Below are 16,421 nucleotides of genomic sequence, written 5' to 3' on the forward strand. Positions count from 1 at the left end.
TTTGGAATCTATAATTTTGATCCAGGGCTACACTTCCATATGTGAAAGTGGCTTCCAGGTTAATAAACCATTGTGAAGGAGTTGTCTCTTTGTTTCTGCAGTTAAAAAGAGAAAGTTGGTAAATCTGGCTACACTTTTGTTATTTTAAAGGAATAGTCCATTTTCTTAAAAGAAAAATCCAGATAATTTACTCACCACCATGTCATCCAAAATGTTGATGTCTTTCTTTGTTCAGTCGAGAAGAAATAGGATTTTTCTCATTTTAATGGACTTTAATGGACACCAACAATTAATACTTAACTCAACACGTAACAGTTTTTTTCAACAGAGTTTCAAAGGACTATAAACGATCCCAAACGAGGCATAAGGGTCTTATCTAGCAAAACAATTGTAATTTTTGACTAGAAATATAAAATATATGCACTTTTAAACCACAACTTTTCGTCTAGATCCGGTCCAGCGCGGCCTAACGTAAATGCGTAGTGACGTAGGGGGGTCACGTGTTACATATATAAAACGCACATTTGCGGATCATTGTAAACAATAAACTGACACAAAAACATTAATTAGTATCAGTTGACATACAACAACGTCGGAACGGTCCTCTTTCAACACACTCATAAACACTGGGGCGGAGTTTCGCGTTCGTCCTCTGTGACCTCTTGACGTTATGGCGTATTGCGTGGGGTCACGCTGGCGCATCACGACCAGATCTAGACGAGAAGTTGTGGTTTAAAAGTGTATATTTGTTATTTTTATTTTCAAAAATGACAATCGTTTCGCTAGATAAGACCTTTATGCCTCGTTTGGGATCATTTATAGTCTGTTGAAACTCAGTTGAAAAAAACTGTTACGTGTTGAGTTAAGTGTTAAGTGTTGGTGTCCATTAAAGTCCATTAAAATTAGACAAATCCTGCAATGTTTTCCTCAAAAAACATAATTTCTTCTTGACTGAACAAAGAAAGACATCAACATTTTGGATGACATGGTGGCGAGTAAATTATCTGGATTTTTCTTTTAAGAAAATTGACTATTCCTTTATTAATTTCTTTATTTTATGATAATTATAGATCACTCAGGGTTTTTCTTTAACTATTTTTTTTTATTTATTATAAAGGTAAATTCTGATTTAATATTAGTCTGTAAATGTTGGATTGCTTTGATGTTGTGCTGTTGCGTGCCGGCACATGTAATTTAGCCGAACGTGCTAGGTGCTCTGTGTGTCATATTTAGGATCATAGTTTATCAAACTAAACATCAAAAATAGATTTTTTTTGACAGGTATCAGTTTTAAAATTTATTTAAAACAGGGTGGTTATCTTGTGAAAAGCTGAACTACAAAACAGTTAAGTTTTTCCAGAAATTTCCGTGATGACACGAAAAATATCTGTACCGAATTAAGAACCTATACATGTCTGACACGATTGTCTCTCTTGTGATTTAATATTATGGTCGGCAGTGGCGGCTGGTGCACTGCCTAAAAAATGACTCTTACTTATTATTTTTGTCTTGTTTTAATACAAACATCTAAAAATTCTTAAATCAAGATGCATTTTCTTGTTGAGCATTATTACCTAAGAAAATAAGTCTAGTTTTTAGAACAAAAATATAAAATTTAAATGAATTTGTGCATAAAACAAGCAAAAATATCTTCCAATGGGGTAAGCAAACTTTTTTTAAACACTTAATTCAAAGAATTTAAGAAAAATGAGCTTACCCCATTGGCAGATTTTTTTGCTTGTTTTAAGCACATATATATTGCCATTTTGCTCAACAAGAAAATGCATCTTGATTTGAGAATGTTTAGATATTTGTACTTAAATACAAAAATAATAAGTTAAGAAAGTAATTTTTGCAGTGTAGTTGTGCAACTTGGTCCAGGGTCACAAATACCAGAAATAAGGTGTAATGATTTGGCTCTGTTGCCTAGTGCTTTTCTTTTATAAATCCATGAGTTTGCTAAATGAAAATGAAAATGCAAATGCGGGTGGATGTTATCAAACGCCAAAAGCTTATAAATTGCAGCGATCAAAAATTAAGAACACTTAGAAGTCATTTGGATCATTTTATGACACATTAAAGCCATTGTTTGCAATTTGTGACGCTCAATAGCATCTGGCCATATTCACTTCCATTGTACTGCGTCCTCTCTTGTGTTCCACAGAGATTAAAAATGACAAAATATTTATATCCGGGTTCAACAATTATTTTACACACTACACACCTTCTTGCATTGATAAAGTTGGTGTGTGAAAGAGTTAAAGGGGGAATAGACTGCAGTCTGATCAGATTTAGTGAAATAGAGAGGATAAACAGGTGAATGACGGCGAATCCTACATGGTTGCCGCACAGATTAAGAGCATCGATGTTTGTGTAGTGATGTTTGCACACATACCATTTAGATGACAGCAGAAATGAAGGATAATACAGACATACAGGCACACTCGCATGCTTTTGAACGTTCACATCATAGCCAAAAACAACAGGCATCCTAAACTATGCAATACCTTACTGATCAGCTTGTATCAAAAAATTACTCCAAGAAAAGGAAAAATGTGAAAGTAAAAACGTAAAACAGGGGTCTCCAACGTGGTGCCCGCCAAAGCACATTCTATTAATAGTCTCAATTGTAATATTTATTAGTACCTATTTTACACTAGCTTGGCTTGGTTTATGTATGTTAACATATTAAACAATACTTAAACATATAAACAAGTAAAATAAAATAAAATCAACAAGTACAACAAAAAGTTTTGAGTAGACTACATCAAAAAGTAGCCCTCCACATCGTTTTATCCATTGTGGTAGCCCTTGCTCACAAAAAGGTTGGAGACCCCTGGTGTAAAAGATATTGAATACTTTAAAGAATACGATGCACATACATGCCAGATGCTCAAGTTTAATATTGTCTGGTTAGGTAGTCAATCATGAAGCCTTTTCACACCAAATGTTTCAACACATTAAGGGAAGAAAGTGCACATAGTGATGCATTCATCATGCCACAAATCACACTTGGTGTGAAGCACTGTTAGTTTATTTGCTTGTTAGTCAGGGGAGAACATTTCTACATCTCTACCAGATTATTCATGCTCCATTTTGTCAATTTTGTCATTTAAAAAGATTTTACAATCTATTTGAAACTGCTGTGGATTCACACCTGTCTTTATACATAAAACAGAATTAATGGGAGATTTTAAAATTGGAAGTTTTCAGAAGCTTTCTGCACACCTCTGGGACAGCAACAGTTAATGAATTAAAACCCCAGGGAATCAAGTGTTAAGCCTTTGGGAAAACTTAAGAGTTAAGAGCTTGTGTCCAACTTAACTGAAGAACGTGTGGTTACATCATTAGCCAGAATATTTTACATTTAATACAGATACTTTTGCACTTCAAAACATGGATGGATATGATGGGATTTTGTATTTCCCAGTATGATCTGAGCTTCGAGCAACTTTACTGGCTTGGTTTTAATCCCTAGAGGGCTGCCTACCTAGACACCATTTCTCTGTGATTTATTTCTTTGTATTATTTTGCAATACAGAGTATTTATCCCATCACATTCAATTCAGACTGCAATCTCACAACTTGGGTAAAAAGAATTTATTTTACCACCAGATGAATACAGTGGCAGTAAACATACTTTATGTTTATGATGCCAAAAATGATGTACATGTAGGCTCACAAGGTTTCTGATGTGACATTGTGTTGACATTTATTATGGCTTTCTTGTTTATTGTGTAATGAAGTCTCACTCACGGCTGGAATGGTATGAAGTGTTGTTTGTCCTCATCGTCCATTTTACCCGTAATGATGTCTGTTACGTCCATAACTGTGAGAAATAAAGAGATTTTAGTAAAGAGAGAATTTAACCTGTAAAACACCACTGAACAAATAAGTATTTTTGAAGCACTTCTTGTGATCTGGACATTCACTCAAACATCATCAAAGAACACTATAATGCTGCATACACACCAAAAGCTAAGCATCGTGTTTCTCGCTCTAGATTACTCGTGGTATTTAACTTCGTGTCGTGCAAATTTTTCGTTTGAGTTGGATATTTTCACCTTGCATGAAGACGCACTTGCACTTGATGTGAATACACATGTTTTTGCTGCAATTGCGCTGCCGATTTACGTTATTCACATTGACCTCATGAGTCTATTCATGTCTTTGCATTGCCAATGTATGTAATTTAATCGTGCAAATTGTTGAATTCGTGTTGAATTGTTGAAAAGCAAAGCGTCACGTTTCTCGCTCTAGATTACTTTGCCTCATGAAATTTTCCACTTTAGTTGAATATTTTCAACTTGCACAGATGCGTTCGAGGCGAATAGTGCATGTTTCCGGCAATCACGCCACTTCATTCACAACGCTTCTGCAAATTCTCGTCTATTTGGATCTGTCTTTTGCATTTATGTAGTCTATTTGTAAATTCACTTCTGGTGTGTACGCAGCATAAAAGCAAAACACCTTCAAATTGCCTACTTCTAATATATCAGTATGCAAGGTGTGTAGTAAAAAAATGCTGGATTATAAAAAGGACACTCCTACAAATGCATATACAATAATGCCATTAGTAAATCCTAATAGTAGTTTTTTTAACAGCAAAAGAGGCGTTTGTGTTGGTAAATCTGGCCAAAAGTGTGCATTCAAAGGACACTTTACTATACTTAATACGAACTGAGGCTGCGCCAAATTTAAAAAATATAATAATGACTACACTGCAAAAAAATAATTTCTTATAAAAAATATTTTTTCTTTTTCTTGATGAGCAAAACGACCCAAGAAAATAAGTCTAGTTTTTAGACCAAAAATATCGCATAAACAAGCAAAAAGATCTGTCAATGAGGTAAGCATATTTTTCTTGAATTTTTCTTGAATTAAGTGCTTATGAAAAATGTTCAATATATATAAAAATTCTTATATTAAGATGTATTTTCTTTATGAGCAAAATGACCCAAAAAAATAAGTCTAGTTTTAGACAAAAAATATAACTAAGTAAATTAGTGCTTAAATCCAGCAAAAAAAATCTGGCAATGGAATAGGAAAATGTTCTTGAAATAATAAACACTCAAAATTCAAGAACATTTTTCTTATTCCATTGGCAGATTTTTTTGCTTGTTTTAAGAACAAATTCACTTACACTTTACATTTTTTTTATTTTGCTCATCAAGAAAATACATCTTAATTTAAGAACTTTTAGATATATTAGATAAGACAAAAATACTAAGGGCTCTATCTTACACCCGGCGCAATGCAGCGCAATGCGCGACGCAAGTGTCTTTCGCTAGTTTCCACCCTAATTTTCACGTTATCGCCGCGTTGTTTAAATAGCAAATGCATTTGCGCCCCCTTTTGCGCCCATGGGCGTTCTGGTCTGAAAACGAGGCGTGTTCAAGCGCATTGTTGGCGCGTTGCTATTTTGAGGCAACTAATTTTGACCAACAAAAACCTGGTCTAAAGTCTAAAGTCAATGGCGCAATGTGTTTTATGTTATTTAAAGAGTGCATTAGTAATATGCGCCTATAAACGGGAGGACCACGCGGGTTTGCTTATCACAAAGTACATGAATGCGCAGCAGCACAAAAATGCTTTTAAATATGAAAGATTAAAGGATTGAATGTAAAAGATTATTATTGAGTCTCTTGGACATATTTATAAATGAGGAGTAATTATGAGACGTTAGAAGGCACAAAGAGCTGCTTCACCTGTAGCCTGGTAAGTAAATAAATGCTTTGCTTTAAACAAATGCATCTGTTTTTAAATGGGTTTTTTTAATGCTACCTCACGGATTTATTATATGATGACTCTGTACCTGCGGATATGGTGAGATGAGAAACATTTTTAAGTAATGCTTAAAAAAAACTCTTAGCTTAAAAAAACGCTGTCCAAAGTACTGAAACGTGAGGAGAGCCGTTTGTAAATTCTTTATCTCCTGTTTGTTACAAATAAAGTATTTTTACAGTACAACCCTTATCTTACGTATACTTGTAAATTATTTTTTGATGATATTGGATAGCCATACATTTAAAGCAATTACAAGCCTGCTTTTTACTTCCATGACTAAAAGAAAACGGGTTTTAAAGGTTTTAAGTAAGGAATAATTGACGACGGGCCATTGAATTATAAGAAAATAATGCATTATTTTCAAATAATTCAAAGGACCGGAGTCAATTATTCCTCTTATACCACGGTTACCACAAACATTGCTCTGGTGCCTATTTTTAAGACATTTGAAAAGTTAGGTGTGCGGTTTACAGAAAAATAATCAACACCCATAGAACATTTCTCAGCCAATCAGAATGCAGCATTCGACAGACCCGTGGTATAATAAAAAAATAACAATTTCAATACAAGTGAAAAACAACACAATTATTTAACATTAATCTTAAACTGGGGATCTTCTTCCTCCGCTTAGTTTTTCAGTTTACAAAGTTCGTCATCTAAATAGGGATTAGACATAGCGCCAGCGCAACTTGCTTTTAAAGGGAATGAGAGCTGTGACTCTCATTGGTTTACTGCACGTTACGCCCAAAATACTCCCATTATAATAGGACCTACCCTTTTCGACCATGCGCTCGGCGCAAAAACCATTTTCCCGTCGTTAAATTAGCAAAAGTGGATTCGGACACGCCCATTTAGACGTTGCGCTGTGCGCTTTAGACAATGCGCTTAGATCGTTAAAATAGGCCCTAAGTAAGAAAGAGCCAAAACCTTCTAGAAAACCTGTCGACCGCTTGAAGATTTAAAAATTTGTCCTAAAAAGCCCTTTGTGCTCATGTACAGACGATTGTTCAGGTTTAGATTAGGTTTACAGCAGGCAACAGGAAACTGATGAGCTATAATGGAAGTGTTGGCTTGTCTCTGAGGTAGACACATTAAAGGTGACATGGCACATAAAGATTGTGTCTGTACCTGCCTCACCCACATACGGCCTCTGTTAATGGTCTTACAGATAGAGAGATGCATTCAGAACAAGTGTTTGATGTTGAAACCAAGGCTGCATGTCTCATCTCTTTCTTCTATTCTTCTTTTTGTCTTCATACAGAACAGAGGAACGCCGCTCTTTTATTCATGAGACTAAAGAACCAAATTCACCTCACAACAGCAGAACTCCTCATGCAGGCACTAAAGTATATTTTTACATTTTGTGTAAAGAAAAATGTCAGGGGTCTTGTGCCAACATCCGGCATGATGCAGCAGTATGGCAGGTGGTTGCCAGGTTGTTGCTATGCAATTTATTATAGCTTTTGCCACAACCTTGTTTGTTTCAATGTTTTAATTTCCATAAATTTTATAAAATAGTATCTATTATATAGTATATCCTCTATAGAATCAGCCATGTCTGGCTTTCTCTCAAGGTTGTTTTTCTCCTACACTGCAAAAATTATTTTCAAGAAAAAAATGTTATAGTATTTTTGTCTTGTTTTCTTAAATTAAGATGCTTTTTCTTTATGAGCAAAACGACTCAAGATAACAAGTCTAGTTTTTAGACCAAAAATATCAAATTTAAGTGATTTTGTGCATAAAACAAGCAAAAAAAATCTGCCAATTGGGATTTATGCACAAAATCACTTAAAATTGATAATTTTGGTCTAAAACTAGACTTTTTTTCTTGAGTCGTTTTCCTCTTCAAGAAAAAGCATCTTAAATTAAGAATTTTTAAATATTTTTAATGAAAACAAGAAAAAATACTAAGAATCTTCTTCTTGAAAATCATTATTTGCAGTGTATACACTGAAAAAAGTGACTTTTTACTTAGTATTTTTGTCTTGTTTTCAGTACAAATATCTAATAATTCTTAAATCAAGATGCATTTTCTTGATAAGCAAAATTACCTAAGAAAATAAGTCTAGTTTTTAAACCAAAAATATCAAATTTAAGTGATTTTGTGCATAAAACAAGCAAAAAAAAATCTGCCAATGGGGTAAGCAAACAAATATTGAACATTTTTCTTAAACAGTAAATTCAAGAAAAATTTGCTTACCCCATGAGCAGATTTTTTTTGCTTGTTTATGCACAAAATCACTTAAATTTGATGTTTTTTTTTTTTTTGTCTAAACTAGACTTATTTTCTTGGATCCCATTTTTTTAAACCATAGTTACACTGCAAAAAATTATTTTCAAGAAAAAATGTTCTTAGTATTTGTGTCTTGTTTTCAGTAAAAAATATCTAAAAAGATACTTTTTCTTGATGAGCAAATCGACCCAAGAAAATAAGTCTAGTTTTTAGACAAAAAATATCAAATTTAAGTGATTTTGTGCATAAAACAAGCAAAAAAATCTGCCAATGGGGTACGGGGAACGAGACCTTTAATTTAGCACCCTTTTCTATATGTTACTTACATTATTACTACGTTCGCTAGTAGTTTAATCTTAGCCACTGTACGCTGCTGCTTATGTTGTCCATCGATTTTTCTCCTGCATTTACTATTGTAAAGCTGCTTTAAAACAATTAAACAATTGTGAAAAGCGCTATATAAAATTAAATTTAATTGAAAAAAAATCAACCTATGGATGGGTAAAATATGGACATTAAATGTAATCTAGGTTAATTTAAGCCACCAGTTGGGTTTGTTCATTTTTACCTAACCATGAGTTAAAAACTCCGCTACATTTTTAAAGCATATATTGATTTGGACGCAAAGTATGCGCAACAGAAAGTGACGCTGGTCATTACAAAATCCATTAAACAAATATTAGGCTACACTTAAAAAAAATGCTGGGTTATTTTCAACCCAGCTGGGTTGAGAGAAAATTAGCATTTTTTTAAAGTGTAATTTATTTTAACTTGGACAAAATGGCAAACTTTACTTTACAGAAACATTTAGATTTATGAATATTGCAGATTTTTCAAGCATACATTTTTTGAGTATGTGTGTTCCCTGGGATCACAGTGCCCTTCGTCATATCTTAGTAAAGGCCATATTCGCTATGAATGCATTAATAATGAATGCAATGCAACCTATTGGTGTTATACACATGTGAGAGCTTGTCGGCATTAGCTGTGAGTCACATACATCCTGAATGTAAACAAATTAAAGCTCAGCCTACAGAACACCTGCATACAACACCTGCATCCATCTGCATAGACCGTAATTAAAATGACAAATATCCTGGAAGGTTCTGTCACAGTTTAAAAAAGATCCCATATTGAAATATTATCATTTCATAGTAGTAATTACCAGAATGCCATTTCAGCAAACACCGCGGTTACCACAGTACATTTTGTAAAGTCCAGGTGTACCAAAAGTGTTATGTGGGAGAAATGCAGCTGTACCTGCAACACCGAAGGGTCTGCGCAGACCTGACGTTAATTTTTTGGCATTGTTGTCTCTCAGCTCCATTCGGCCCACTCGAACAATCTGACAAACGAAACTGATTTTTTCTCTCTTCAGATCTTCACTCCCCAAATCCTAGAAAGACAAACAAACACAAACAAGTATAAAAACTATTCTGCACAATTGTGTACCAACAAGGATTTTAAACAATGTGAAAACTAATCTAGTTAAATTCAAACCCATTCGTTTTTAACTAACCGGGGAGGCAAATGTGGAACTAAGGATTAGGAAAGTGTGTGTGACGATTAAATTGTTTCTAGTAGCATTTGATGGGTTCGGCATCTCTTCATGATGGGGGTTTGTTGGGAGAAGTCAAAGTGACCCTCAACAGCCCTGTGGTCATTTAGAAAATCGCCTTAATGAAACCAAGCCCATATGTGTGGGTACAAATACACACATACGCACACACATATCAATGCCCCTTTCTAATGTAAAAAAAGCACAATAAAGCACAGCTACAATCTTTAATAGAAGTGTATGAGAAAAACAACCACGTGTAATGATTTAACATTAGCTATAACACAAAAACAATTTCACAGTGCAGGAAATTAGTTTTTCTGTTAAAGTACACAAACCCACACACAACCAATATGTGTAAGCATGCAAGGCAGACATGCTCTATAGAGCTTGTGTACAGCCATCAGCTTGTTGCCCTTTACAGCTTTAATGATGCCGTTTTCTGCAACAATTTAACTACCAATTCTACCCCTCGCCTAATGAGCAGGAATTAAAGTGTCACCCAATAACTCACACATTGCTCATTAACAAACAATGCAGAAGGAATCAAGCCGTAACCAAACCATTTATATAATGGCAAAGACTCAGCTGTAGATGAAGCATCATATCATTACAGGAAGAATGATGCGTGCACTCAAATCAACGACGTATGTCGGTCGTGCTATATGCGGCTTTGTATTTATTGCACATGTGAAATTCATTCTGAAAGCAAAAAGTGGCCCATCTAAACAAAAAGTATCACAGCTAAAAGGTCAAGAATCGCCCTAAGATATGCTGGATTCTATCTAAAACTCTTTAAATAATATTTCATGTCACTTTAGGTAAAGACTCTTCTGAGAGGCATATTATATATATAATCTGTACTATATAAAATGTGTTTGTCACACCAGTCACAACACTTTTACTATTACAAATTTTAACTTAAAATCTTGCTTTACATAAATCTTGTGTGCTATGTCCCACACCCTGAATTACGTCCTACTGTAAGGGTTTGCGGTGCACAAATTTATGCGGGTTTAATTGTAACGCGTCTACTTAACATATTTTTACAGGGCCGAGCAATCTGTGTTTTTGGTCTTTTCTCTTACTGTCACAAGATCTGTGATTTTGTGAAAAGTTTTGATGTGTTCTGGTTAAGATATTGAACAAAGAGTGTTTTGAAGGCATAAAAGTAAATTTCTTCTTATGTTTTTTTTATTTCTGAGTTGGTTGTGTAAGCCAACAAATCCAACCTTATATTATTTTATCACTGTCTTAAAAACATAAATGCATTTTAAAACATTTCAGCAACTCCAAGTAACTGATAGCTGGGATTGAAAACATTTTTACACAGCAGGGTTAGTTGTCACATAGTCTCAGGTATACAATGATAATTAAATGAAAACAATGTCAATACTATTCATCAAAATTATAACTGTTAATACAATATTAGGGGAAATAACTCACAATTATGATTTTTTGTGTAGCCATTTAAAAAAAATCTATGTATATGCATTGATGCTTAAAGGATGGTTAGATGAAGGATCATGGATGGATGAATGTGTGGATATCTATCTATTATAGGCAGATATATAAACAATATCCACCTTTAGTATATAGACAGAATTCAATTGAATTACTTGTGTTTAAACAAAATTTTCTAGCAGATGTTACGGTGGGTTCACATCAGCCGCGGTTGAGGCAAAAAAAATCCTAGTTTGCCTCTTGAACAGTTTGAGTTTACTTGCTTTATTCGCGTGTGAAATTCTAGTCATCAAGACATTCACGCGTAAATTTGCCTCATGGGAGGGGCTTCTGCGACTTTCTGCGCTTCCTGTAATCACATCACTACTAGAGCAAGCTCCTGATTGGTTAATGCTGCGCGTTTTCTGGCAAAGTTCACATTTTTTCAACTCGCGCGTTTGCCACGGCAATGCTCAATTCCCGCCATTCGTGTGTCTGCGCGGAATCGTGTCTAATGTGCCACGCTAAACGCCTCATTCGCGCGTCAACGCATCTTCGCATTGACTTAACATTGAAATCACTCACGATTGACGTCTCTACCGTGGCTGGTGTGAACGCAGCATTACAACAAACCCTCTGTTTGTTACAATGACCCCACCTATGGGGTAAGTTGTCACATTTGCACTCCTGTAACTTTCGGTGTAATTGTATGATAACGGTACATCCCACAAACAAATTTTTAGTGTTCATTTGTAGCAGAGATGTGTGTGTCGATTGTGTAATAAAATTATTCATCTAACTTAAGCCAAAAAGCGTTACTTTGTGTCCTGCTCTCCACTATATTTCCTTTAAATTATTAATTGTTTCACTTTCTCAGCAAGTGGCAAATGCACACTAAAACTGAATGCATACTGCATATTAGAGAATACAAAAATAAATGTAATGAAGTTATACATACAGTGAACACAGCACGCAGGTTATGAAGCTGATTGATGTCCTTCACCAAACCACAACTCGACCAGCGTACAAGATAGTTTTCACTGCAACAATAAAAAACATGACAGTAGATATACCTTATGATTAATAAATCACAATTATTTTACTTTTGCTCAACTGTAACACATGTACTCGAGGATCTGCCAAATAAGTGACTATAAATATACAATTGTATTTTGACTTTCTTTCTTCTACATCCTAGGCTTCAGTTAATCCTCAAACACATATCCGCTGCAAGAAATGAAGTACTAACTTAATACCTAACCATAACCTATAAACAAAAGAGAAATTAAAAGCAAGCCCTTAACCTAATCCTGAGGTTAAACCTGAAATTTACACTAAACCTAATCCTAAAAACTGACTGGCTGTCAGAAATGTTGACAGAGAAACTGAAAAAATCATATTTAGCATACACATGCTTGATTTCTGTTGCAAGAAACCACTGTGAACTACGTACAGGGTTTAAACGTTGCGGTTCCTTGGTAGTGGTGGATGTGAAAGATCACAGATCACTATTAATACTATAAAAAACTCAAGACTGCTGTGTTATGAATATCATATGATTAGTATTAAAAAAATCAGTAAAACAACTATTGCAATATAATAATTGTATGTAATTGACCTTACAAGCACGTGCATCTAAACGTGATGCACAGACAGACCTGATAAACTTGGACTCGATGGGATCATACAGTGACATCAGCACTTCGGCGTCTTCTCCGATCTTGCACACAACGTTTTTGAGTGTGACGAACAGGCCGAATGAGGGCGTGGAGGCAAACTTCGCCTGTCTGCTTAAATCCGGGTTCTGCTTCTGAGATTGTAAGAGAATAAAGAGATTGAAAACATCACCTCAGACTGCATGATTAATCTGTCACACGTGTCATTCAATGAATCACATACAATCTGAATGTGATGGAAAACACACACACATAAACATATATGTGCTCCATATTTAAGATATGAAGATATAATGAGAAAATGATACGAAGAAGAATATGAAAATGATAAGAAATTAAATTTTGTTTACTTTTCATATTGTTGCAATATTTAGATCTAGTTGAAAATTGTATATATACAGTATACACTTAAGGGCGGCCCCGAACATACATGCGCGGCCGAATGCACAGCATTGCAAAGGAGTTTATTTGACTTGGGTAGACAGATGTTGGACACATGCGCATTGCGACAAAAATGCAATGCATCTCTTTGGCTACATACTACTCCTGTACGCGCATGCGCGACCTAAGCGTACAAAGTATAAAAAAACCTGCAGTGCGTATACAGTGCGTGCATGCTATTTTGATGACGAAATTTGCATTACACGCACTATACACAGACCCTGGCGTAAAACTGGACTTTACTTCTAGATTTATTGTTGGCTTCTCTATCGAAATATTTAACAATCTCTCATTTATAAGTTTTGTTTATACTTGCGCTTTGGTCTGCAACATGAGCCCCGCTGATCGCGCGCATTTCTCAACAAACGGACGAGGCATTTATATGCGCTCGCTGTTGCACTATGCTTTGAACCGCCAGGGGGCGACGCGAGCAATTGAGTGCACAAAGAAGAGGAAAGAAGTCGTTGTACGCTGGAACCACCCTGGTGCTTGTAACATCAGAGCTTGATTTGATATATAAATATGAGAACATGAATAAAATGTCAATCTCTTAAATATGTCTTTATTAAACATTATAATTTAATTAAAGTTAACTAAACAAACAGTACAGAAATCTCAAGGTTTGTATTTTATTCCTCATCCAGTGGTACATTTACTACAAATATAAGCCAATAATTCTTAATCATATGTAAAGAATTCGTGTTTTAAATTGTAAGGTTTCCATACTTTACTTTAAGAGTGTCAAATAAATAGTATATGCATTGTTGTGCATAGGCTGATCAAAGAGATACGTCACAGGCTTGCCTGTTCGGGCAGAATCGCCTCGAGGTCGGTCATTTTCAGATGTAGAGCCGCGTGCGCAGTTACAAAAATTGCCGTGCACACCTCCATCCAACGCACACGACCGCCCACTCCGCGTTGTCGTCATTTTTGCCGCGTGCACCATTGCGCTCATGCGTACGCGTCGAGTAGAAACATAGTTGTAGGTATTGGTTAAAGGAACAGTATGTAGGATTGTGGCCAAAACTGGTATTGCAATCACAAAACTTGTGGCTAAAACTGGTACTGCAATCACACAACTGGTGGCCAATACACAACATGACAACATAAACATCATTTGAGGGCTGCAACTCCACTTTTTTAATGACAATATCCTGTCCGGACCACTGTTGTCAGTGATATAAGTATTTGAAATTAAAATTATTTCTTAATGTCTAGTGACATATCAGGGCCATTTTATGATTAATTGATATAAATTTCTTACATACTGTTCCTTTAAATCTCTGCAGAATATATCTGGAATAAATGTAAATGTACAAATCTCTGTTCCTGAAACTTTTCATTTTATGATGCCGTACAAAATTTTTAATACAATCTTTAATAGTGTACTGTGTATTTTCATTGTGGTGGTTAGCAGAAAACATTTGCTCTTAAACGTGTCTGATTTACAAACACTACATTGGCCTGTCAGTACTGTACATCTGGACTGATGAAGTTCTGTAATGATTAAATCAAACAGACATGTTAGCTGCTCAGATGAGCTCTCAATGCTTCAGTGTCCCATTGCATGCTGGGTAATGGTTCAGTCTCGCTCTCTGTTCCTGCATCATGTTTCACACAGCAAGGCATTTCAAAGCTGTGGTCGGGGACTTTTGCTCTGTGGTTTAGTGGGTTAGCAAATGTCAAAGACTCGAAATAAATATGACAGTACTGTTATAACCAAATGTGTTAAGTAAGTCACAGTGCAAGACGATGGAAATAACTACATGGAGAAGAGCAGAAATGTGTGAAATGAAAATGAAAATACAAACAAATTTAAATACAATTGTTACTGCTTGTATTTTCCTTTTTGTTGACTCGTAGTCACAATAGTGTGCTATTGTTTCAAGATAATAATGTTTCACCTTTTCTTCTTGAATTCGTGCGTCGATCTGTTTGGATGCGGTTTCGTGTGCCCGGAACAGACTGATAGTGCTGGTGAGATCAGGATCCAGAATATTTCCATCTTTATCTCTCACTACCAGATCCAGGTCCAGATATCTGCCAACCACAAAAAGAGAAACAAAAGACCAGAGAGAAAAACTGCTTTACAACAGACATTGAAAGATTAGATGAGTAAAAGCTTGTGAAACATTAAATATATTATGATATTTGATTGCTGTGCTATTATTTCCCACTGTTAATGTGATTTGGATAAAAAACATCAACACTCAAAATGGATGTAATAAAGAAATAATAGCAACTTTTTATAAAGATGCTTGACATAAGCTCAGGTTCTTACTTCAGTCTGTGAATTTTTGCAACCACATATTTTTTGTGTTTGTCTGAACACTTTGCAATATAATAGCACCATTTTCCCGCACCAGCTGTACGACTGGGATATAATTTATATCCTTAAACCAAACATAACACAGAAGCATGAGTTGGCACCAATAACAATGCTGGAAACAGAAATTACTGAAATAAAAAATACTGAAAATAAAGATCTTTAACTGAACATCACAGGTGAGAGAACCGATAATGGAGAACTGAGAGCCGTGTATGACGTGTGTGTAGCTTTTCACAGAAGCACACTAGAAGCTTTCTGTCAAGTGTGAAATTTACTGTCACATCTCTGTATTCACTTCCTCATACCACACAACACTAAACTACACAGGAGTGCCACTGTGAAAGGTAAAATAAATTTGGAACTATCACTAGTATGTCTGGGTTGAATATCATGAATGAGTAAAGGTGAAGCGTGCCAACATTGCATGTGTCACCAATCATGCATGATCCCAACTCATAATGCACTGTAAAATCATCTGCAAAAAGCGTTATGTAAATATGATTACAGACAATGTTTGTTTATGCACAACGTGGTTGTCAGGGACCCAGTTTGTTGCTAAGCAGATGTAAAGATGCTCTGGGTGAACTGTTGCACATTGCTATGTGGTTGCTTAGCGGCCTAATTTCTCTTCCTTTCTTTATTCTTCACTTCATTCCAGCATCTATGGCTATATTTATGGCAAGAACTAGTTAATCCACACATAGGTTGGGTTAGGCATGGGTTGGTATAAGATTCTAGCGGTATGGTAACCTTTAGCAAAAATATCACGGTTTCATGGTGTTGCGGTATTTTTCAAATGCCAGGTAAAAATAAAGACTTATAATATTTATAATATATATTTTCGTAATGTATATTAAATGTAAACATCAAATTAATCACATGATTTAATGATTTAATGAATTTTGTATAAACACAGCTCATACCTTGGAGACGGTATCACAGAACATTTTAGTG

General features: G+C 35.3%; 1 protein-coding gene across 2 annotated transcripts in view; it reads right to left on the reverse strand.

The window, feature by feature from the left end:
* dock1 (dedicator of cytokinesis 1) overlaps positions 1-16,421 on the reverse strand; it is a 333,542-nt gene that overhangs the window by 265,638 nt on the left and 51,483 nt on the right. For both annotated transcript variants that reach the window (XM_073867188.1, XM_073867187.1), the window contains exons 7-11: positions 15,043-15,178; positions 12,680-12,831; positions 11,980-12,061; positions 9,281-9,416; positions 3,757-3,829 (exon numbers count right to left, since the gene is read on the reverse strand). In XM_073867188.1, the coding sequence (XP_073723289.1) occupies positions 3,757-3,829; positions 9,281-9,416; positions 11,980-12,061; positions 12,680-12,831; positions 15,043-15,178 (579 nt within the window). The remainder of the gene's footprint in view (positions 1-3,756; positions 3,830-9,280; positions 9,417-11,979; positions 12,062-12,679; positions 12,832-15,042; positions 15,179-16,421) is intronic.

Source organism: Misgurnus anguillicaudatus, chromosome 4 (genome assembly GCF_027580225.2).
Source record: "Misgurnus anguillicaudatus chromosome 4, ASM2758022v2, whole genome shotgun sequence".
NCBI lineage: Eukaryota > Metazoa > Chordata > Actinopteri > Cypriniformes > Cobitidae > Misgurnus > Misgurnus anguillicaudatus.